This window comes from Artemia sp. Qi Xiang Cuo, chromosome 7, assembly GCF_049724085.1.
Source record: "Artemia sp. Qi Xiang Cuo chromosome 7, ASM4972408v1, whole genome shotgun sequence".
NCBI lineage: Eukaryota > Metazoa > Arthropoda > Branchiopoda > Anostraca > Artemiidae > Artemia > Artemia sp. Qi Xiang Cuo.
This window is the reverse complement of record NC_142800.1, coordinates 26,801,813-26,826,729: the sequence shown is the minus strand read 5'-3', so window position 1 is coordinate 26,826,729 and position 24,917 is coordinate 26,801,813. Positions and strand designations below refer to the sequence as shown.

General features: G+C 36.2%; 1 protein-coding gene across 4 annotated transcripts in view; it reads right to left on the bottom strand.

Moving 5' to 3' along the window:
* ctrip (E3 ubiquitin-protein ligase ctrip) overlaps positions 1 to 24,917 on the bottom strand; it is a 155,084-nt gene that overhangs the window by 26,329 nt on the left and 103,838 nt on the right. For 3 of the 4 annotated variants that reach the window (XM_089092141.1, XM_089092142.1, XM_089092144.1), the window contains 5 exons: positions 22,090 to 22,579; positions 21,696 to 21,864; positions 17,065 to 17,242; positions 11,539 to 11,737; positions 7,346 to 7,536 (listed from right to left, as the gene is read on the bottom strand). In XM_089092141.1, coding sequence (XP_088948267.1) covers positions 7,346 to 7,536; positions 11,539 to 11,737; positions 17,065 to 17,242; positions 21,696 to 21,864; positions 22,090 to 22,579 — 1,227 coding nt within the window. The remainder of the gene's footprint in view (positions 1 to 7,345; positions 7,537 to 11,538; positions 11,738 to 17,064; positions 17,243 to 21,695; positions 21,865 to 22,089; positions 22,580 to 24,917) is intronic. The other variant, XM_089092143.1, reaches the window with a different exon arrangement.

The window sequence follows — 24,917 nt, the reverse complement described above, 5'->3', positions numbered from 1 at the left end:
TTTCGAGGTAAAATTGTAAAAGAATAATTGACCTTTCTTAAAGTCGTGAGCTTTGTTCCAAGGAAATTACAATCAGGCGAAAGCATGACATTATCTAGATAGGGAAAGGGAAGTGACAACTCTGCACTTCTCATCACCATCATTTTATTTACAGCCCATCACAAAAAAGACATGGTCCAGAACGACAGAGTAAAAATCTAGAAAAACAAAAAGAAACAACAGAAAAACATACTTTGACCACTACGAAGACGGGACAAACAGAGATGACCAAAGATGGGAAGACTCTTGGCACCGAACATACGCTTTTATGCTATTCTCTGTTTTTAGTTCTCTAAATCAATTCACGAAAATTTAAATGAGAGGGGGAATGCTAAAATTCTAGGGGAGGAAACATGCCTTCCTCTCAATTAACGCTGCTGACCTTAGATGTATTGAACATTTGTAGATACTCAAACAGGCGAGGATTTATTAGACTTTTTCTCTGCCACTAAGGAATCGACAATAATGAGTTTTCATAGCGATTATTTTTACTGACCTCCCAAAATCCTGTCATGAAAAAATAATACAGATTTGATTCCCAAAGCATGTAATGAAAATAAATCCAATGCTGGGCGTCTCTACAGATTTAATATATATCTTTGGGTTTAATGAGCTTTACTGTTCTTCAAAAATAGAACCCAAGTGGCTAGAGTGGCAAATATGTTTAATAAATACGGGCTATTATTTTAAATAAATCTCTGAGGATTTTATAACATATTATTCGAAGAAGATCTTATAATATTAGTTTTTCTTCTGTTTTAAAGCAGTTATACTCGAAAGCTTTCAGAAATTGTAAGAGTAAGTCAACTAAGTGCTTAAAAATACAGTATAATAACTAAGAATATAGAATATAGCTTAGCACAAAAGACAGAGCATAAGACATATGATCTAGGAACACAACTTCAAAGGAAGTTTAAGTACTCGAACTACAACTTGAGTTCAAAAAGAAACTAAATCAAACCTACTAAAGAAAAGATGGGAATTTTTCCTCAGAGGATTCAGAAAACAATAAAAGGAATGCAGAGGATATTTAAATTGCAGGCATGTTCCACGAGGTAGTTACAGCTGCCTGAAAAACGTAACTGTGCAACAGCCATACAAACATACTAATACTGTTGCTAAAAATTAGGGATAATACCATAAAACTAACGATTATTCGACAGTTATGGAATAACTATATGCTCCGCTAAAATCAAGCTGGAGAATAAATGACCTTCACACAGTACATAGTTGTAAAAAGCAGCAGTAGTAATAATTATTAATGCATAACAAACAATAATACAGTAATAAGTTGCTGTCAATATTAATTAGTTATAATATTAACAAGAGTAGTAGGCCATACAAAATTAAATTAAATTTAACTGACACTAAATTAAATTTTGCCCACTAATTTTTTTTTAAATTTAACCACTGTTTTTAGCGCTATTTGTATATAATGATGCTTTTTAGAGCTATCCATAATATAAAGCATTAAGAGTTATCAATAAAATAATACTTTTAGCGCTACCTACCTATGATACCGACGTTAAATCATAGGCAGCGCGATCGCGCTGCCTAAGTAAAGAACGATATTGGCACAATGTTTTTTTTTTTTCATACCAGGGCACTTCGTATCGAAGGAATTGTCGTAGAAACTTCGAAAAGGGCTCATTCGATTGGAAATTGAACTGCCTATTGTCCTTTTTAATAGTGGAAAGTGATAGGAGGGCAACTAGCCCCCCCCCCCTCACGCCCATCATTCCCCCAAACACATCCAATCAAAATTTTAAGATAGCCGTTTTGTTCAGCGTAGTTGATTTCCAGATAGCAAATATGTTTTTGAGGAGGACACTCCCCCACAACCCTCAGGGCAAGGGTTTTTAAGTTATGCCCTGGAAGCATACAAGAACGATGTTGGCACAATGTATTATTTATTAATTTTTTCCTTTAGAGCAGGGCACTTCGTATCGAAGAAGTTGTCGTAGAAACTACGAAAAAGGCTCATTCAATTGGAAATTGGAGTGGCTTGTGCCCTTTTTAATAGTCGAAAGTGATTGGAAGGCGACTAACACCCTTCCACGCTCATCATTTACCGAAATACATCCAATCAAAATTTTGAGATAGCCATTTTGTTCAGCGTAGTTGATTTCCAGATAGAAATTATGTTTGTGAGGAGGACACTGCCCCACAGCCTTCAGGGCAAGGGTTGTAAGTTGCCCTGGGGGCATACAAGGTTTTTTATAGAAGGCGTTGTCGTAGAAACTTAAAAAAAGGCTCATTCGATTGGAAATTCAAAGGGCTAGTGCCCTTTTTAATAGTCGAAAGTGAATGGAGGGCAATTAACCCCTCTCTCACGCCCACATTTTCCCAAAACACATCTAATCAAAATTTTGAGATAGCCATTTTATTCAACGTAGTTTTAAGTTCTTGAAACTAGGTCTTTGAGGATGACAACCCACCCCCCACAGCCTTCAGGGCAAGGGTTGTAAGACATGCCCTGGGGGCACACAAGGTTTTATAGAATACGTTGTCGTAGAAACTTTAAAAAGGGCTCATTCGATTGGAAATTGAAACGGCTAGTACCTTTTTAATAGTCGAAAGTGATTGGAAGGCACCAAACACCCCTTCCACACCCACCATTTCGCCAAACACACGAAATAAAAATTTTGAGATAGCCGTTTTGTTCCACGCAGTTCAAAGTTCAGGAAATTATACCTTTGAGCAGGACAACCCCCAAAGTCTTTAGGGCAAGGGTTATAAGTTATGCCCTGGAGGCATTTAAGGTTTTTATTGAAATCTTTGTCGTAGAAACTTGAAAAAGGGCTCATTCAATTGAAAACTCAGAGGGCTAGTGTCCTTTTTAATAGTCGAAATTAGTTTGAGGGCAACTAACCCCCCTCTCACGCCCACCTTTTCCCCAAATACATCCAATCAAAATTTTTAGTCAGCCATTTTGTTCAAGGAAGTTGAATGTTTTGTTAATTAAGTCTTTAAGGATGACAACCCGCCCCCCCCCCCCACAGCCCTCAGGGCAAGGGTTTTAAGTTATGCCCTGGGGGTATATAAGGTTTTCATTGAAAGCGCTGTCGTAGAAACTTCAAAGGGGCTCATTCAATTGGAAATTGAAAGGGCTAGTGCCTTTTTTAATAGTTGAAAGTGATTGGATAGAGACTAACGCTCCTCTCACGCCCACCATTTCCCAAACACATCCAATATAAATTTTGAGACATCCATTTTGTTCAACATAGTTGAAAGTTCTGGAAGTTAGGTCTTTTAGGATGATAACCCCCTCAGAGCCCTCGGTGCAAGGGTTGTAAGTTATGCCCTGGTAGCATATAAAGTTTATATAGAAACTTGTTGTAGAAATTTCAAAAAGGGCTCATTTGATTGGAAATTGAAATTGCCCTTTTTAATAGACGAAAGGGAGTGGAGAGTAATTAACCCCCCTCTTATTCCTACCATTTCCCCAAAAACATTCAATCAAAGTTTAGAGCTATTTTGTTCAAAGTTGTTGAAAATTCTAGAAATGAGGCATTTAAGGATGATCAACCCCCCAGAGCTCCAAGGGCAAAGGTTGTAAGTTTTGCCCTGGGGGCATATAAGGTTTTTATAGATAGAGCTGTCGTAAAACTTCAAAAGGGGCTTATTCAATCGGAAATTGAGAGGGCTAGCGCCCTTTTTAATAGTCGACAGTGATTGGAGGGTAACTAGCCCCCCGCTCACGCCCACCATTCCTCCAAACACACCCAATCAATATTTTTAGATAGCCATTTTGTTCAACGTAGTAGAAAGTTCTGGAAATTAGGTCACCCCCCCCCAGCACTCCGGGCAAAGGTAGTAAGTTATGCCCTGGGAGCATATAAGATTTTTATTGAAAGTTTTGTCGCAGAAACTTCAAAAGAACTCATTTGATTGGAAATTGAAAGGGCTAGTGCCATTTTTAATAGTTGAAAGTGATTGGAGAGCGACTATCGCCCCTCTCACGCCCACCATTTCCCCAAACACATCCAATCAAAATTTTGAGATATCCATTTTGTTTAACGGAGTTGAAAGTTCTGGAAATTAGGCCTTAGAGGATGACAACCACCCTAACAGCCCTTAGGGTAAGGGTTGTTTATGCCCTGGGGGCATATAAGATGTTTATAGAAAGCGTTGTCGTTTCAAAAAGGGCTCATTCGATTGGAAACCGAAAGGCCTAGTTCCGTTTTTAATAGTCGAAAGTTATTGGAAGGCTTGACATTTTTACAATGAAGATCGATGTGGGTATAATGTATTATTTTTTGTTGTTGTTGTTGTTTAGACCAGGGCACTTTGTATCGGGAGTTGTCGTGGGAACTTCGAAAAGGGCTCATTCAATTGAAAATAGAAAGGGATGATGTCCCTTTTAATAGTCGAAAGTGATTGGAAGGCAACTAATCCCTCTTCCACGCCCACCCTCCCATTTGCCTATTATGTTTAAAAACTAAATGTTGCCTTAAGATTAAATCAAAATGCACTGTGTTAATGTTAATTCCCAATAAGGCATCTCAGCAGTATCCCAATAACGACTGAGGGTATTATGTTCAAACTTTTGTATAAAGTCTTAAAAAAAACAAAAAGATTTAAAGTATTATTTTCTTTTTCCCTGAAAAGACTATGTCAATATAAAACGAACAGAAATTAATTAAAAAAACTGTTTCCACAAAATAAGTTTTTCAGAGAAAAGTAAAGAACTTCATTAAACAAAAAATGAGCAAAAATGAAATAAAATAATCTACCAAGCGTGAAACTACCACAAATCAGCATCGGTAAATAAATGAAACCCAAAACGAACAGAAATTACAATAAACACCCGAGTCAAACTCAAAACGAGCAGAAATTAACATAAGTTGGGCTCAAAACCCCTATCCCTTCATTTGTAAACCCCTGCACATTCATTTGTAAAAATACAAATGAATGTGCATTGTCAGTTTAATATACATATACTGATATTTAGTAATTAAAATGCTAATATTATTTGATTTATTAAAGTTATAAAAGTAAAAACATTTATATTTTTTTCAGGAAAGTGCAAATTTTGTTCTGGCCTTGGGAAGGCAATGCAGGGATGGAGCAGGGCCAAGGCTGTGAAAAATATATACGTTGTTTAAATCAACGGTTCAGGGATCATTTCTCAGATGAACCCTGATTCAGAGCATGATTGTGATGTTTTTTTTTAATTTTTGTTAAATGAAAAATTTAATTGCAGTAGTTATGGATTTATTAAGCATACAACTATTGTTAATTAGGGAATTGGTGGTACCTTCATTTATGAATACAGTGATGAAAACTCTTTGGAATTTTTTTTGAAGATGGGGCAAACCAGAAAAACAATAATCAATGAAAAATAAAATTTTATAGCCTAGAAAAACTAGGCTAATGTCAGCCAGGGGAAAGAAAAGAAGAGAAAGAAAAGAAAGAAAGAAAAGAGAAAATGACAAAATGAAAAAAGCCGGTATTTAGCCAAGCCGTCTTCAGTGCTCAAAAACCCCTCTTTTTTCCGGCAAAAGGAGAAACAGGAAAATAATGAACCCATCCCTCTTTTTTTAGTTACTCCTGCAATTGAAAACAAAATCTTCAGCACTATACCATATATCCCGAATTCGGCAATAAACTTGGAGAAATTTTAAAGGAACATAATCTCTGTTTCTCCCAAGAATGGACAAAAGGTTGAACGTTTTTTCAATTCTGGAAAGGATAAAACTCTATATTGAGTAATCATGTTTACAGAGCACCGTATTCACGTGGGAAGTCTTTAGCAGGAGGGACAGCTAGGGGAACGACTCAATGAAAACAAGATTTCTCATAGATAAATCTCTGAGATGTGAAAATAAAAATAACAATTTTGATTCAGGTTTGGCCCTCCACATCTCTGGAAATCCAGATAATTTAGTTGTTTTTGATGAGGCAACTGTAATTTCTACATCTAATGGGTAACCACAATATCTTAGGGAGGCAATTGAAATTAAAAAAAGTACATAAATATAGACCTTGCTTTAAACAAAGATACTAGAGATATTCCTATACACCCGATTTACAATAACTTAACATTAAAAGATACAAATAACATTGTTCCTGAGCTTAAATTAAAATCGTCTAACCGCATTTTTAATTAAATCGGGTCAGTAGGCAAGCTAAGTCAATCGCTAAGAAGAGAATTCTTGCCCAATGTAATTGGTGTTGAATTTATTATGGCTTGGTTATTTGTTTTGTTTGATTTAATCCAGTGTTTAATGTTCTCAGTTCTAGTATGCTTCGAAAGGTTAGTTTTTATTTTTTGTTTTAGCACTGAAGACGGCTTGGCGGAGATCCTTGCCGAAACATCTGGTTTTTCTCATTTTCGCTTCTTTTCTGTCTATTGGCCGACAATACCCTCATTTTTCTCGGCTATTTAGTTTTATTTATTAAACACCCAAAGTGTCACCCAAAGTGTTGAATATATATTATTTAAAGAATTTTAGGTTCTGTACCTCTAGGAAATTTGTTTTATTGAACGTTGCCTTTTGTCCTTTAATTCATTTCATTATTCTTCAAAAATTCACTCAAATAAACTATCTTCACCATAACAATATCGGCTGATACCAAAGGGATCGAACCCTCCAGATTTTTATCCTGTTCGTACAAAAGTAGCAAAAACTAATCTGTATTAAATTTAAATTTTATTTGTATTAAATATGTATTAAATTTTATTTGTATAAAAAAAAAAAAAAAAAAAAAAAAAAAAAAAAAAAACAACGTACGGTCAGAGACGTTTTTGCAGTGAAGGCACTTTGTTTACTTGACAAAAACTCTTGGTCTTGGTTTATATTATGCACATAGATACTTAAACACTTGGTTTGCTGATACGTTACTGCAAATACATTATACAAAAAGGAAGCCCCTTAAAGACACAAAAGCACGCCTAATGAATGCATCCTCGTTCTCAAGGGGGGGGGGGGGTGGACTGGCGGTCTCCACCGTCGACCGTTAGACTAAGTCCACAAGAAGATTTTTAATGTGCAAAAAAATCTGAACAAAAATCCTGGATAGGGCTTTGGCTGATGTCCAGGTCACAGCTAAATATTTTCCACGGTAAAAGAGGCACGGGAGAAATTTTATCGTCTTCAGTTAGAACTTGGTATTACTTTCACTTTGAAGTATTTATGCATGGTGGGGCATCTGAAAGGGCATTACACCCTTCCCCTTAGTTCCACCCATAGTTGATACCTTCCAAAGAATGGCATGCATCACTTACTAGCTAAAACACTGATTAAAAAAAAAGAAATCCCGGTAATAAGTATTCTAGCCATGAGCAAAAACAAAGACTTACAGTTATTGGGATAATGGGTTGATAGTCAGCCAGGTAGTAGACACACCCCCAGTATCTGTTTATTCCATAAAGTACATTAAGGAGGACAAGAGTATTTAATGTTTCGTCCGCTATATTAACTCCGTCCCTAGTCTTTGTATCCAAATACCTCTCTAAGGGAGATTTAGGTTCAGGTACTTCTGGATACGAAGCTAGAAAAAAAGAAAAACGGTTCAGAAAGAGAGAGGAGAAAATAGAGAAAGTAGGAGAAGGTCTTTACTTATTATTCAATTGAGTTACAGAATTGACACCGTACATACGTACAATATAATATACTGTGAATAACTGCAAGCAGGATAGCCCCAACAAGATGAAAAAAACTCGTTAGGTGTAGCACCTTCGAAAACCTACACCTCTACCGTTGGCACCTCCAGCTGGTGAAAAATTCTCACAAAACCTCTGGATCTCAGATGCCAGGTGAGGCAAAACACGCCAGGTCCTCCAGGAAGTTCAAGTTCACCTTCACAAACAACAACTACTAACAACATAAAATATTCCTCCAGATTCTCTTCCGCAACCCTAGACCAACTATTAAAATGAGATACGAGAGAACAAGAAATATAAAATAGAATAGAAAGAAAAGAGAAACAAAAACACAATAAAACCCGGGAACGTAACTGCTTTTATTCAGACTTGTATTCTTCAATTTGATTCAAAAGATACTCATTCATTTTTTAAATATTGTTTTTCCAACTACACTTGGAACGCTTAATTCAACGCAGGACTATAGAAATTCAGGCTGACACAGGATGGCAAAACCATTTATTCGCTCATAAAATCCTTTCCATATGCAAATACTTGATAATTCCAGAACCTTTTTGTTGATTTGTTAGGAGACGACGTTCTTAAGTTCGATGAAACTCGCTCATATTCTTATGTTTTAACGTCAGGGATCCATTCAGTTAAAACGTATGTGCCTGTATATCTGTATATCGAACTGATTGCAAAGACTGCAATTACTGGGTAAGTGTGTGAGAGAGAGAGAGAGAGAGAGAGAGAGAGAGAGAGAGAGAGAGAGAGAGAGAGAGAGAGAGAGAGAGAGAGAGAGAGAGAGAGAGAGAGAGAGAGAGAGGAAGAGAGAGGGAGTGAGAGAGAGAGTGAGAGAGAGAGAGGGACGGAGAGAGAGGGAGAGAAAGAGAGAAAGAGAGGGAGAGAAAGAGAGGGAGAGAAAGAGAGAGGGGGAGGGAAAAAGAGGGGGCCAAAAAGAAAGGCAGAGGGAGAGAGAGAGAGAGAGAGAAAGAGAGAGGGTAACAGAGAGAGAGAGAGAGAGAGAGAGAGAGAGAGAGAGAGAGAGAGAGAGAGAGAGAGAGAGAGAGAGAGAGAGAGAGAGAGAGAGAGAGAGAGAGAGAGAGAGAGAGAGAGAGAGAGAGAGAGAGAGAGAGAGAGAGAGAGAGAGAGAGAGAGAGAGAGAGAGAGAGAGAGAGAGAGAGAGAGAGAGAGAGAGAGAGAGAGAGAGAGAGAGAGAGAGAGAGAGAGAGAGAGAGAGAGAGAGAGAGAGAGAGAGAGAGAGAGAGAGAGAGAGAGAGAGAGAGAGAGAGAGAGAGAGAGAGAGAGAGAGAGAGAGAGAGAGAGAGAGAGAGAGAGAGAGAGAGAGAGAGAGAGAGAGAGAGAGAGAGAGAGAGAGAGAGAGAGAGAGAGAGAGAGAGAGAGAGAGAGAGAGAGAGAGAGAGAGAGAGAGAGAGAGAGAGAGAGAGAGAGAGAGAGAGAGAGAGAGAGAGAGAGAGAGAGAGAGAGAGAGAGAGAGAGAGAGAGAGAGAGAGAGAGAGAGAGAGAGAGAGAGAGAGAGAGAGAGAGAGAGAGAGAGAGAGAGAGAGAGAGAGAGAGAGAGAGAGAGAGAGAGAGAGAGAGAGAGAGAGAGAGAGAGAGAGAGAGAGAGAGAGCGAGAGAGAGAGAGAGAGAGAGAGAGAGAGAGAGAGAGAGAGAGAGAGAGAGAGAGAGAGAGAGAGAGAGAGAGAGAGAGAGAGAGAGAGAGAGAGAGAGAGAGAGAGAGAGAGAGAGAGAGAGAGAGAGAGAGAGAGAGAGAGAGAGAGAGAGAGAGAGAGAGAGAGAGAGAGAGAGAGAGAGAGAGAGAGAGAGAGAGAGAGAGAGAGAGAGAGAGAGAGAGAGAGAGAGAGAGAGAGAGAGAGAGAGAGAGAGAGAGAGAGAGAGAGAGAGAGAGAGAGAGAGAGAGAGAGAGAGAGAGAGAGAGAGAGAGAGAGAGAGAGAGAGAGAGAGAGAGAGAGAGAGAGAGAGAGAGAGAGAGAGAGAGAGAGAGAGAGAGAGAGAGAGAGAGAGAGAGAGAGAGAGAGAGAGAGAGAGAGAGAGAGAGAGAGAGAGAGAGAGAGAGAGAGAGAGAGAGAGAGAGAGAGAGAGAGAGAGAGAGAGAGAGAGAGAGAGAGAGATACATGGAGACCATAAAAAATACGTTTAATACATACAATTTTTTTCTTAAGTTTTATTTAAAGGAATTTATTCATTTGAGATTCCGCCTTGGTTTTAAGTCTTTAAATTCTAAGTGAGCTTATAGGAATAGATTGAAGGAGAGGAAATAGTTTGTTTGGTAAAATTTACCGTCCTAATCTCCCGTCATTATGAGGAACGCTATCGGATTAAGCTTATTACGGATGCTATTGGGGGAGAAACAGTCTTCCCTCTTATTGCAGAACTATTAATTAAAAGATTAAATTGTCATACATTTATCTTCACAAAAGGAGGTATATTTAAAAAGATTTGTTGTAAAAACTCTTCAAAACTCATGAAGATACCGCAACTACTACTTCTTATAACTCACTGACGCACTAAGCCATCTGAGGCCAACACAGAAACAACATGTATGAGAACCCTAAAGCAAACTATGCACAAAAACATGTCTATCTTTTCAAAAGAAGGACAGTAGCACATTGAAACAGTAGTAGCAGTTTGAAAAAGGGCTCACTCGAACGCAAATCAACAGATATAGCGCCTTTTTTTAAATGAAGAAAGAGAGAAAACGTTGATAACAGTCGATATTATTGAATTATATCTTCAGTTTTAGATATCATTAAATATTTTAGCTAATGTTATTACTCAGTGGTACCCATAGAAATTACGTCCAATAGAGGAGGGGGGATTCCTGTTTGGTGTTGTGCATATTTAATTTACATTAATGCGAGTTCTTGTGTGCAAAAAAGCTAAAAAAGTTGCAAATACTAAACCAAAATATATTTGAAATACAAATTTGCTATTTTTGAAGATTTTTTGTCTGTCAAAAATCAAAATAGGCTATCAGAATTAGAAAATATCATATTTTTCTTTCTTGTATTGGAATATTTTTCAAATAGAAGAGTGCTCGGAAGGAGGAGGGACTACAAAGACCGTTTATCGAGCAACAATAACTCAACAGACGGTTGAATAACCACCCTAGACAACAAGAGTTTGATCTTTTTAAACACAATTTTAAAGGAGGATAAGCAAACTTTTTCAACTTGAATCAACCCGAAATGAACTGCTTACTAAAACTCAGCTCCTCCCAAGCCGAGTGCTCCTCCTAAGCCGACAATGAGGCCTCTCTATGAACAACTCTGAAGAGCCTGCGGCCACAGATCTTCCTAAGATAATTTCCGCCAGTGTGGCATCTTTCTGAAGGCATCGGTCAAGATGCATGTGGCCATCGGCTAAGTCATCGATCAGGCACCAAAAATCACTGGGAATCTGCCTAAAACCGCCATCTGCTACTCTGGATTTTCTGAACAATCAGTGATTGCCTAGTTTTTTGACGTATGAAGGTGTTCGTAATTCTGTCAGACCACTGTATTTCAAGGCGCAGGAGAGAGGCGTTTAAAAACCTTTTATCAAGCTGTTTTGTAAGCTCATTGTCATATACAATAAGGCGAAAAATCCTTTGTTAATTGGATGACTTGAGATACGACTCGCAAAGAAAAATTCAGCTTAGCTGATTCAGCTAGCTGAAGCACAATTGAAGCTTAGCACAATTCAGCTAGGCTGAATTGTGTGTATACGACGATCACTATTTCAGACAGACAGTTGGAGTATAGTAGTGTAGTAGTTGCAGTAGTGTAGTGTAGTAGTATAGTAGTTGCAGTTGTAGTGTAGTATGTAGTAAGACAGACAGTCATAGTAAGCGCAATTTCGTACAAAAAAAACACAAAAGACTTAAAACAGAATCGAATAATTACCTTTAAGACGGCTCAGTTTTCCAGGGCCCTTCCCTTTCCGGCTTATAGAGCTGGCTCCTTTGACAGGGCTACCATCAACTTCAGAATTTGCAACGAGTCGGTAATGAATTGTGTGCGAAATTGACCACAGAGTTGAATTTCCTGTTGGCGACTCATTTTCCGGTTCAGAGTTTACAGCGGAAGATAGTTCCCGAATGGCCTTAAAAAAATAAAATAAGTATTTCTGTCACAGATACAATTCCTCTTTGCTGTTCTTCAAAAATAGAACACAAGTGGCAATGCACGTTTAATAAAACGAGCCTTGCTGTTCTTCAAATTGAAACTCGAGCAGCAAGAGTGGCAATATATGTTTAATAAATGCCTTTTAATTCGAAAGACTGTTCGAAAGATTGTTCTTCAGAAATAGAACACAAGTGGCAATGCACGTTTAATAAAACGAGCCTCGCTGTTCTTCAAATTGAAACTCGAGCGGCAAGAGTGGCAATATATGTTTAATAAATACCTTTTAATTCGAAAGACTGTTCTTCAAAAATAGAACACAAGTAGCAATGCACGTTTATTAAAACGAGCCTCGCTGTTCTTCAAATAGAAACTCAAGCGGCAAGAGTGGCAATATATGTTTAATAAATACCTTTTAATTCGAAAGACTGTTCGAAAGATTGTTCTTCAAAAATAGAACACAACTGGCAATGCACATTTAATAAAACGAGCCATGCTGTTCTTCAAATAGAAACTCAAGCGGCAAGAGTGGCAATATATGTTTAATAAACACCTTTTAATTCGAAAGACTGTTCGAAAGATTGTTCTTCAAAAATAGAACACAAGTGGCAATGCATGTTTAATAAAACGAGCCTTGCTGTTCTTCAAATTGAAACTCAAGCGACAAGAGTGGCAATATACGTTTAATAAATACCTTTTAATTCGAAAGATTGCTCTTCAAAAATAGAACACAAGTGGCAATGCACATTTAATAAAACGAGCCTTGATGTTCTTCAAATTGAAAGTCGAGCGGCAAGAGTGGCAATATAAGTTTAATAAATACCTGTTAATTCGAAAGACTGTTCGAAAGATTGTTCTTCAAAAATAGAACACAAGTGGCAAGGCACGTTTAATAAAACGAGCCTTGCTGTTCTTCAAAATGAAACTCGAGCGGCAAGAGTGGCAATATATGTTTAATAAATACCTTTCAATTCGAAAGACTGTTCGAAAGATTGTTCTTCAAAAATAGAACACAAGTGGCAAGGCACGTTTAATAAAACAAGCCTTGCTGTTCTTCAAATTGAAACTCGAGCGGCAAGAGTGGCAATATATGTTTAATAAATACCTTTTAATTCGAAAGACTGTTCGAAAGATTGTTCTTCAAAAATAGAACACAAGTGGCAATGCACGTTTAATAAAACGAGCCCTGCTGTTCTTCAAATTGAAACTCAAGCGGCAAGAGTGGCAATATATGTTTAAAAAATACCTGTTAATTCGACAGACTGTTCGAAAGATTGTTCCTCAAAAATAGAACACAAGTGGCAATGCACATTAAATAAAACGAGCCTTGCTGTTCTTCAAATTCAAACTCGAGCGGCAAGAGTGGCAATATATGTTTAATAAATATCTTTTAATTCGAAAGACTGTTCGAAAGATTGTTCTTCAAAAATAGAACACAAGTGGCAATGCACGTTTAATAAAATGAGCCTTGCTGTTCTTCAAATTGAAACTCAAGCGGCAAGAGTGGCAATATATGTTTAAAAAATACCTGTTAATTCTAAAGACTGTTCGAAAGATTGTTCTTCAGAAATAGAACACAAGTGGCAATGCACATTTAATAAAACAAGCCTTGCTGTTCTTCAAATTGAAACTCGAGCGGCAAGAGTGGCAATATATGTTTAATAAATACCTGTTAATTCGAAAGACTGTTCGAAAGATTGTTCTTCAAAAATAGAACACAAATGGCAAGGCACATTTAATAAAACGAGCCTTGCTGTTCTTCAAAATGAAACTCGAGCGGCAAGAGTGGCAATATATGTTTAATAAATACCTTTCAATTCGAAAGACTGTTCGAAAGATTGTTCTTCATAAATAGAACACAAGTGGCAAGGCACGTTTAATAAAACGAGCCTTGCTGTTCTTCAAATTGAAACTCGAGCGGCAAGAGTGGCAATATATGTTTAATAAATACCTTTCAATTCGAAAGACTGTTCGAAAGATTGTTCTTCAAAAATAGAACACAAGTGGCAATGCACGTTTAATAAAACGAGCCCTGCTGTTCTTCAAATTGAAACTCTAGCGGCAAGAGTGGCAATATATGTTTAAAAAATACCTGTTAATTCGAAAGACTGTTCGAAAGATTGTTCATCAAAAATAGAACACAAGTGGCAATGCACATTAAATAAAACGAGCCTTGCTGTTCTTCAAATTCAAACTCGAGCGGCAAGAGTGGCAATATATGTTTAATAAATAACTTTTAATTCGAAAGACTGTTCGAAAGATTGGTCTTCAAAAATAGAACACAAGTGGCAATGCACGTTTAATAAAATGAGCCTTGCTGTTCTTCAAATTGAAACTCTAGCGGCAAGAGTGGCAATATATGTTTAAAAAATACCTGTTAATTCTAAAGACTGTTCGAAAGATTGTTCTTCAGAAATAGAACACAAGTGGCAATGCACATTTAATAAAACAAGCCTTGCTGTTCTTCAAATTGAAACTCGAGCGGCAAGAGTGGCAATATATGTTTAATAAATACCTGTTAATTCGAAAGACTGTTCGAAAGATTGGTCTTCAAAAATAGAACACAAATGGCAATGCACATTTAATAAAACGAGCCTTGCTGTTCTTCAAAATGAAACTCGAGCGGCAAGAGTGGCAATATATGTTTAATAAATACCTTTCAATTCGAAAGACTGTTCGAAAGATTGTTCTTCAAAAATAGAACACAAGTGGCAAGGCACGTTTAATAAAACAAGCCTTGCTGTTCTTCAAATTGAAACTCGAGCGGCAAGAGTGAAAATATATGTTTAATAAATACCTTTTAATTCGAAAGACTGTTCGAAAGATTGTTCATCAAAATTAGAACCTAAGTAGCAAGAATGGTAATGATAATTTAATTTTATATTTCACAATTTATTTAATAATTCACAGGAATGTCATATAATAATTATAATAATTCATTTATTACCTACTATGAACAAAAAGAAGTGGAGTACATCAAGAACAAAAACAACAAAAAATCAAACTCGCACACTTAATAATTATTTACATAAAACGATGTAAATTATGGTGCGTAGTAAGACCTGCAGATAACGACAGCTTTCCCGCAAGCACAGTCACTTTTTACCGTAGATCTGGGAGGCCGAATCGCGATATTAGAGTCCAGTTCCGAAACCACGGAGGGGGGCACAAAAGCTACCGAGAAAATTAAGAATAATAAGTCCGGATAGATTTTAGATCTTTAGGCTTCAGAATTGGAAGAAAACCAGATAAAAAAAGGAAAAGAATGATCGCAAAATGAAGAATATAATTTCCCAAGCGCTTTTCTATTGTACCTCCCTCTATTTGCAACAATTTTTGAATATCCAATCTGATTTTTTTTTTTGCATTAGAAACTGTCAGAGCCCGAAGTGTTTTGAGATTCTTTTCCTTCGAAAAGGAAGGTTGGGGGGATTCCTTCAGAAGTTGGTACAAAGAACCCACTCACCTATTAAAAAAGGCAAACTTTGCCGTTTGAACCCACCAAATTCTGTCTTTTAGCTCGTTTTATAAATTAGTTTGTTCGTTTGTCTATAATTTGTTCGACTTCTTTTCTAATATTTTTTTTACCTTTGCTCTCCAAACTTTCGATCATTTACGAAATTAAATTTTAATGAAGACATGGAAACTTTCTTTTAGTTGAAGTTGCCGTTGTCGGGATAAAACGATGGACTCTAGCTTACCCTTTCTTCCACATATCTTTAATCGCATTTTCTTATTTATTTATCTAGCAGAAACGCCATCTTCATAGAACCTTGTCAAGTTACCTTTGCTCTCTAATCTAAAAGGGTTCTAACTCGAAAAGATGGTTGGCAATCGTAAACTGTTTCAACTTGCAGATGTGACACAAGCACATTGATGTTTCGGTAGAGGCCAATTTGTGTTCCAGCAAATTAATTCCTTTTTGCCACATTGTTAAAAAAAAAAAGATTTTCAGCTCATGAAACCACTCAACATAAACAATGTATTTCGTCGCATAATCTTCTTACAAATGAAGCTGTTAGGTGTAAAAAATATGTTTATATATCGTGTAAGCTGTCAACGAGCCAGATATGGCGGAGCAAATAATCGATTTATCGACCACGAATTTTTTGAAAGCTGTCAATGAGCATTCGACCTGTTTGAATTAAAAAAAAAAAAAAAACAAAGTCTGCGTCAGCTGGAGGTCTTTCAGCACATCAGGTGGCGAAATTTGAATTTTTTTTTTATATATATATATATATATATATATATATATATATATATATATATATATATATATATATATATATATATATATAACGTAAAACAAAAACGGATTGATATATATTGTTTTTACATATCGATCCGTTTTGTTTCAAGGGCATCAGAGGGGAAATAAAAAGTTGTAAGTTTTTTTTTTGCTCTGCTGAAAATTCACAAACATGGATACGTCCTTTTGATACCACAACTGACGATATTTAAGAGATCATATGCTAAGGGCAATATAGCCGGTATGTCTCTTTTCAGGATCAATTTTTGAATACGGTTCCAATCCATTTCAGTTAGGCTGCGGACCAGCTCACTCGGATTGCACTTTCCAGACCTCGAAACTACAGCATTTAAAAAAAGAGAGAAAGAAATAGTTGGAAATAAGAAAAGACATAATTTTCAACATAACTAATTCAGCACCCAACATAGCCAATGTTTATTAAATTTTTGGTTGTTGAATTTTAAGTGTTAAATAGACTAATTGAATTTTGAAAACTGGTTGCTATTTTAGATACAAAATCACTAGCATAAGCAATCTCAATTTATTAAGTATTAAGTTAAAGCAAATAATATAAAATCTCATTTTCAAAATGAATCGTATTGAAATCTTTACATATTATTATGAAATTACAATTTTTCTCGGCAAGATTTTCGCGACCAATGGATATTTACTTTAGTTTCTCAGATGGCCAGTCTAAATAGCATAACTGTTAAAGCTAGAACCAAAAAATATGGGTAACTTGTACGAATGGGACCTGGGCACTAGCGTCGAAAAAAAGGAAAAAAGAAGAATAAAAAAAAAAAAAAAAAAAAAAAAGCTGCATAGCGTTTGGGATTTTATGCCATGTTTTTAATGTAATGATAAGATAAAATTAGTGTCCATGGCCAAATTAGAGCATTAATAACTGTTTGATCTCAGTTTATGAAAAAAAAAACGAAACTAAAAAATTACAAATGCTAAGAAACACTTAGAATTAAATGACGTTGGTGATTTTTTTTTAATACTACCGCCAGTTTTCGGCTTAAATTATCCTTATTCTTTGACTAGAACAAACTTACTTGAATTACTGTCACGTTATCAGGCACAATTTTTCCATCTATCAAAAATTCAATATGATGATTTTGGAAAGACGTCAATGAAGGATGTAGAACTAAATCTACTTCTTCTTCAGAAAACTCATCCTCGCTGTCACCACCATTCTTACTTCTACTCTGGGCGAATTCGTCAATCAAATATCTAGAACAAATTCACTTTTAATATTCGATCGTTCACTTTGATGGCGTTATATCTAGGTCTAAAAGGGTAACATCATAAGGAGAAATACATTAAAAAGTTTTTTTCTCAATTTACATCTCATTGGATCATACAACCAGGGATGTGGCGCCTGTAGCAATCAGGAATTAAAACGACAGGATTTGCAGTCTTTAAAATGATTACGCTTTCGAGTAAGATTAGAAGACAGAGCCGACAGAAGTTAGGAATATTGAATTCAACAGTGAAAATGAACGAACTCTAACTCCACCATCTATCAAGATTTGATATCGAATCCTTCAGGATTCGATACAACGGAATTTTCGTACAACGCACTTTTGATATTTAATAAATCGACTGAATTTATTATTTAGTGCCATCCAGCTGAGCTCTGATTGGTGAGATGTAAAATTGGCATAAGCCTTTTTCAGAATTGTAGAAAAATTATATTTTTAAGGATTGTATAAAAATTGAGCAATAGCAAGGGTATTCCTTTAATATGGTTCTGAAATCTGGCTGCATCAAAACAAAGAGAAAATGACACACGTTTTCCTGAAAATTCGCCTGCGCATTGTTGTACGTAAAATGTTGTTAAATCCCAGTGTATAGCTCTATAATAAAAGACTTTAGTGGTAGTTCAAGGTTTTAGAAGTTAGAACTAGAAGCAAGAAGTTGGAATTAGAATTAGGTGCAGGAGAAATTTAGGCTGACAGAGGTAATTAGTATTAGACAGGTTAAGATGACTAGTTCAGTTTTACGAATGAAGGATGATACTAGGGCTCGATCGTTATATCGCCTGGCCGATAAACCGCGCCTATATGGTGGTCAGTGTCATTTTCGGATATCAGAAAAATTACCGGTTATGAGTGGATTTTATTATTATTATTATATTTTAAGCGCAACTTATCCAGAAGATGGGGCAAGACTTCCTCAGGTAATTTTTGCTTGTCCAGTCTTTGGGGGCGGAGCCACCAGCTAAGTCTGACTATGTTGGAGAGAGAGGTAGAGGTGAGCCAAATGAAGTCGAAGTATATTTGTTTTCAACATTTGTTTATAGACGCCTGGTACAGCAAGGATCGAAATGTATGGTGAGCTCAACAACATACAACCAGAGAAGTTGTTCTTGCTTGTCGCCTGGATCCCAAAGACAAGCACCAACCCCTAAATCAAGAGGAACTCAGCAGCATTAAAAGAGGGCTACAAGAAGAAACACAGTCAGACATTGAAAGAAGCAAGATTAGCCACTGCAAAAGAAGAGGAGGAAAACCCAAAAAGGAAGGAGAGTACAGCAATTTTGATTGGCTGCCTGTTTGATAACATGCTTGCAACTCCTAAAAGTGGGAATGAAGAGTCATCAGGTAAAATTCATCAGGAACTGGAAAGGTATATGAGTGAGGCTGTCGTAGACAGGAAAAAATGCGGTTTGTTAGAGTAGTGGCGAAAGAACAGCAGTCGTTTCAATAGACTGGCACAACTTGCTCGGAAGTATCACTGCTGTTCAACCTCTTCTGTCCCAAGCAAGAGTTTTCAGCAGAGTTGGGAACATTTTATCATGACAAACAACTGGCGAAGAGAGAAAATGCTGAAAAGTTGTGGTTTCTGCATTACAACTTGCCCCAGTTGGACTGTATTTATCAAGCACTGTTCAGACTAGAACTTCAGTTGGTTTAATTGTTTTTCTAAATCTTTTCTAAATAAATCTTTTCTGCATCATTTGAAATCCTTAGTGAATTATTGAGGCTGCTCTTTGGTGTGTAATAGATCAGAGAGAAACATGTGAGCATGTATATGGGCAGAGAAGGCAGGGTTTAAACTTTAGGTAAGTTTTTTTTTACCGGAGTTGAATTTATCGGCAAATTATATTGGTATCGTATTGGTACGATACAGATATAATCGTATCGGTATCTTACCCCAAAGACCAATATCAGCTGGGTCCTAGATGATACCCTGTACTCTAAACAAGTTTTATATTTCAGTCAAACAGAAAAAACAGGCCATCCTCAAACAAGGCAGGAAGAAGTCGAAACTAACGACCTAAAGACAGTAAAAAATTTATGGAGAGTAAAGAGTAAGGCTCTGAATAGGAGAGAGTGAGGTGGAGCATATATAGGTACGTTGGCCCTTCCAGGTGCGTTGACGGCTCAGTGCTGCAATGAACTGTCAGTGGTAGAAGTACGGTATACAAAGTTTCGAATCTTCAATTTATCTATGTTTCGTTCAATTATTAACAAAAACGACTATATCCAGTAAACAAACGTAAAACATGTTTTATCTCCGGTTATGAACAAGGTTTGTGGACGGCTACAACTTATCTTTATCATGGGGAATCAATTTTAATATTTTTGAAGCCTAAAGGCTCTATAATGGGAACGATAACATTCTTTATAATAATAATAACAGGAAAACACACGTTACGTACAGACATAAATGTCCGTTGTGAGAAAATGTGCCTGAAATTTAGCTCAACCCTCCCCCTCTATTCCAACTACATGAACTTCCTCCCACCTTCCCTTGTCCCTCATAGATGCCGACATCACGGAGAAGCGGCTAGTTCTAAAACTGACACCGGTTTATTCCCGACCACAGGAATAAACTTTCTCGAAGCTTTGTACCAAGTTTTGTTTGTGCTTTTAACAATAAACAACTTTTGCGTTTTCACAAACTTTTGTGCTCGTTGACAAAATTGTGACAATCGTTGGAAAATTTTATTGTGTGACCGTATTTTTATTATCACAGTATTTGTTGTTTTGTAACTGACTGACTAAAAGAATACACGTTTGGGTTATGCCTATGAAAGTGTATCTTGTTTACAATAAGTGATTTGATTTGACTGATCCGACTCTTTGGAAGGGAATGGGAATATCTGAGGGTTTTGTTATTGGGGGAGGGGATGGAGGGAATTGGAAATATGAAAACAGTTCATTTTTACGCGATGTACCAGTCTTTGCTTAAGGTTCATTTGTAGTAACCACAGAGGGGGCGGGGGGGGGGGGTTAATTTACAACCGAAAATAATGAATTCACCTTCTGTCATTGGATCCTACAATTCTCTGAAGCTAAATTTATGAACCTGGTTTACTTCTATACTGAGCCCTCCAATTAAATAAAAGGATTTATTTGATAATTAAATTAAATTCAACTATATAAAAAACTTTTATTTGATAACTAAATTAAATTCAATCAAATAAAAGGATTTATATGATCATAGTATTGAATTCGATTAAATGAAATGATTTACGAGGCGTGTTTTTTAAGTAAGGTCCGTTTGAGCATAAGTACATCTTTCAAGATTATATTCGAAAGATTATTTAACAGCATAGTTGCCAAGTTTGTTGTGACATTTATAATACCTCTCAACTAACTTTAAGGTAACCTCTGTATAAAAATGTGCCGCCTGTTCCGCTAACCAAGAATTCACTTCCGCTTTTACGTCGTCATCATCATTGCAACGGTTGCCCCTGAGGTGTTGCTTGAGGTGGAAAAATGGATGGTAATCATTCGGCACAAGATCAGGACTGTATGGTGTGCGGTCTAAATCTTCCTAGCCATTACTATCCAACAAATTGCGGGCCTGACTAGCAGTGTGATGTCTTGTATTGTCATGAAGAAGGACAATTCCCTTTGTCAGAGCATTTCATTTTTTTTTTTGTTTTTTTTTTTTTAATCGCTCTACGGAGCTTTCTGAGGGTTGGGCAGTAGGCTTCTGCATTGATAGTGATTCCTAGTAACATGAAGTCGACCAAAAAAAACACCATGCCTATTCCAAAACACCGACGCCATGATTTTGCACTCGGAGAGAGTCTGTTCGAACTTCAAATTTTCAGGGGAGTGTGTGTGTTTCCATTCCATGTTCTGTTGCCCTGATTTTTGCGTCATATGCGAAACCCATGTTTCGTCTCCAGTTCAACCGGTTACCAACTCAGTGGCAACCGTTACAATGACGACGACGACTAAAAAATGGCAGCAAACTCTTGGTTATTGGAGCCGGCGGCAAGTCTTTATGAAGAGTTTACTTTAAAATTATTTGAGAGACATGATCAATGTCTGAAAAAATTTGATAACTATGCCGAAAAATAGAGTAAAGTATTTACTTTCTGAAAATAAATTTACTTTTTGAAAAAATCTTTAATTGCGTACTTATGTTCAAACGGACCTTACTTAAAAAACACGCCTCGTGTTATATAATTCACAGGAATGTCCTAGTCATATGTAAATATGATGGGGAGGAGGGATGGGAGTTGGGATTCTGAAATTAGAACAAAGAACCCACTTACCTATTAAAACTTGTAAATTTTACCTATTAAATACAATTTTGAGCGACTTTGACAACCCCTTGTAATCCATCTTCTCCGTCCCCCTCACCTTAGGGACAAGACGAGTGTGAACCTAAGTGTATAATTTTTATGTTTTGGACATACTAGTTCAATAGAAAATGTTACCTTTCAATGCATTTCATTGGCTGTAACGGATCAGCTTTTATTTGAATATCTTTGAAGCTTCTAAACTTCTTGGGCCAAGGGATACAGGATGTTGTACGTACAAGGATGCATTTGATTAGTCGGTTATTGAAGAGCTTCAGAATTGACGTAATGGAGCGAGCGCCACCAACTGCAATTAGAATCCGAATTTATTAATTGTAGTTTTGAAAGAGAGACAGAGAATGAAGAAAAGAAAGAGAGGGAGAGGGAGAGGGAGAGGGAGAGAGAGAGGGAGAGGGAGAGAGAGAGAGAGAGAGAAAGAGATAAAAAGAGAGAGAGAGAGAGAGAGAGAGATAGAGAGAGAGAGAGAGAGAGAGTGAGAAAGAGATGATCTAAGATACGGAAAACAACAAACCTGTTAGTGATTTCAGCCAAATTGGGAAGTTCTCAGTTTGGTTGATACATCCAATCAATTTTTGAACAAGTAAAGCCAGACCATCACCACTAATAGGCTGCTTAACCTGTAGCTCATCAATTGGCATCTCAAGAAAAACACCCAAAAATATTCGGATCCGTTCACTTCTTATATCCTTATTACCACCTTCTGTTAGATATGTAGTCAAGGATTTAATTAGTCCACTGTGAAGAATCTCAAAAGAACTTATATCTTTCTCAAATAACACACTCTTGATAACGAATAAGTGATATTGTCCATTTTTAGAGTCACTAACTAAATTCCTACTTGCCATTATGAGGAGATTGAAGCCAGATTGTTCACCCATATCAACAGATCTCGTCACTAAACTCGAATATTTGGCTAAGAAATTTTTGGCTGTCTCCAACACCCATTCATTTATTTTCATCTGATTATATTCGTTTGTGTCCGGCTCCAAAGTTGGACCAGTCTGAAATAAATATTTTTATTTTATTTAAAAAAAAAAAAAAATATATTTATTTTTTTGAAATTATTCAGAGCATTTGAAATCTGCCTGAACCAAAGACTATGGGTAACTTATAAAAGTGGAAACTGACGTCGGGAAATGTCGGGAAAAAATATAAATCATAAATGCTATTTAGCTTTTGGCGATAATTGACATTTTAATTAAGTAACTTAATACAACACTAATTTTACCAACTAAACAAATTACTAAACCAACTTATTACTATACTGAAAAAAAAAAATGTCAAGCAACGCCAAACAATAGATGACGTTGTTTTTTTTGTAAACACTAGCGCCAATTCCCACTACTGTAAGTTACCCATACTCTTTGGCCTGGACGAAGAAAAACAGCTCGTCTATAAGGTCCAATTCGTTCTGGTCCTTACATATACATAAAGCGACCTATGCAGAACTAATATGAAGTAATGCACCTTGCAAATGCTACCAGTATAGAAAGCATTTCAAGGTGTTCTACTTTCTAGCTCATTTTCGAGAAACAAAAGAATCGGTATGCAACGAGTTTTTCTACAAGGCTTATGTCCAGTTTTTATACAAGGTATATGTCGAGTTTTCTATAAGGTTTATGTCGAGTTTTTCTACGAGTTTATCCAAGGTTTTTCTCAACGGAATTTGGATTCAAATTTTCAACAATAAATGAGTTGTTCTTTTCTCAACGGAAAGCAGCAAAATACACCAGGGATGATATTGACATACCCTTACTATTTTTATAGGGGGTGAAATAAAAATGGGAATTTTAGGGTTAAAAGAATATATAATATATTATATCACAGTAGCCTAATATGAAATAATAATTTTATAAAATACAATCTATTACAAAATAATATATAACAAAAATAAGATGTTATCATAATAAAATAATAATATATCATTATAAATATAATATATTAAAATAATATATTAGGCTATTATAGCAGTAGCTCAGTACATAAAAAAAGGAGTTATCCAAAAAAATAAAAAAATAAATAAAACGCTGGAATATGATTCGGTTGAATACATTCCTTGAAAAAATTATCTTTTGAATATTGTTACTTAACTAAACCCAATTCCATTGAACTCAACAATAGAACAATTTGCAAGCTCTATATATACAGAAGAAAAGAATTGAGGTAGCCGGAACTAAAGTTGAAATCTCATCTAACTGAAAACATGAACAAGTTACAAAAATATTCCAGTCTTTCATTACTTTGCGACATACCTCTGATATCACAGCCTAATTTAGCTGTAATGCGTTTTAGACCATTACTACTACTGGAATTTCACATCGGATTTGATAGAGAAATATGTGGTTTTTTTTTTTTTAGAGAGAATATTTTTAAATATTTATTGACAAAGAATAGAAAATGAAAATTTACCAAATAGTCCAATGGATTGTGCTACCATTTCTAGACTGCGTAAAAAAAAAAAAAAAAAAAAAAAAAAAAAAAAAAAAAAAAAAAAAAATGCAACAATAGATTCCCATTTCGTCAAAAGTTGATCGTCAATATTCCCATTTCCTCATATCGTCAAAAACGATGGATGAATTTTTTATTTGAACCAACCTGAGCGAGATCAACAAAGGGTAAATTAGGTTTCTGATGCATCAAAAATCGTCAGGAATTGCAACCTTCTATAAGAATAAAGCCGCTATTGGGGGGGAGGGCGAACAAATCGGTTTGACCACTTCATCCGAACGTGAAAGATAGTAACTAGTCAATAATACACATGAACCTTAACTTTACCTTTTCTTCCAGATATCTTTTCCAGCCCCCTCCCCCTTGAATAAGTTCCATAGTTTTTAATAGTCTCTGAGTTGCGCAGGCCAATTCTATTTCTTCAACAACAACAAAAAGGCTGAAATAAGCCATTTAACTCTTTCAGGTTTCAGGTCTTCAGCTTTTTTTTGTACGTTGACAAGATCTTCTACACTAAATTATTTTTTTTTTATATTTCCTTTTTTTTAATTTGCATTTGAATAGTAACTGAGGAGGAGTACTATCCCCTCTGTTAATTCTTTCAAAATAAAAAAATTGTCAATATTTCCAAAAAAAAGAATTTTGAACAAAAACTTGATAACTGAGTAATAGATAGTGCCCGAGAGAGTTAGGCCTCTGCATTATATCAATTCAAGAATTCACAATGTGTAATTTTTTCTTAAAGTAAAAATGAAGCTATCAAAAGACTGTTTTTAAGACACCCAGACATCTTTAAGTAGCAGCACCAGGCGTTTATTTCTGATATCATCTCCATATTTGTCCATATAAAACAAAATTTAGCAAAAGAACTCGGGACCTTCTGCAAGGAGA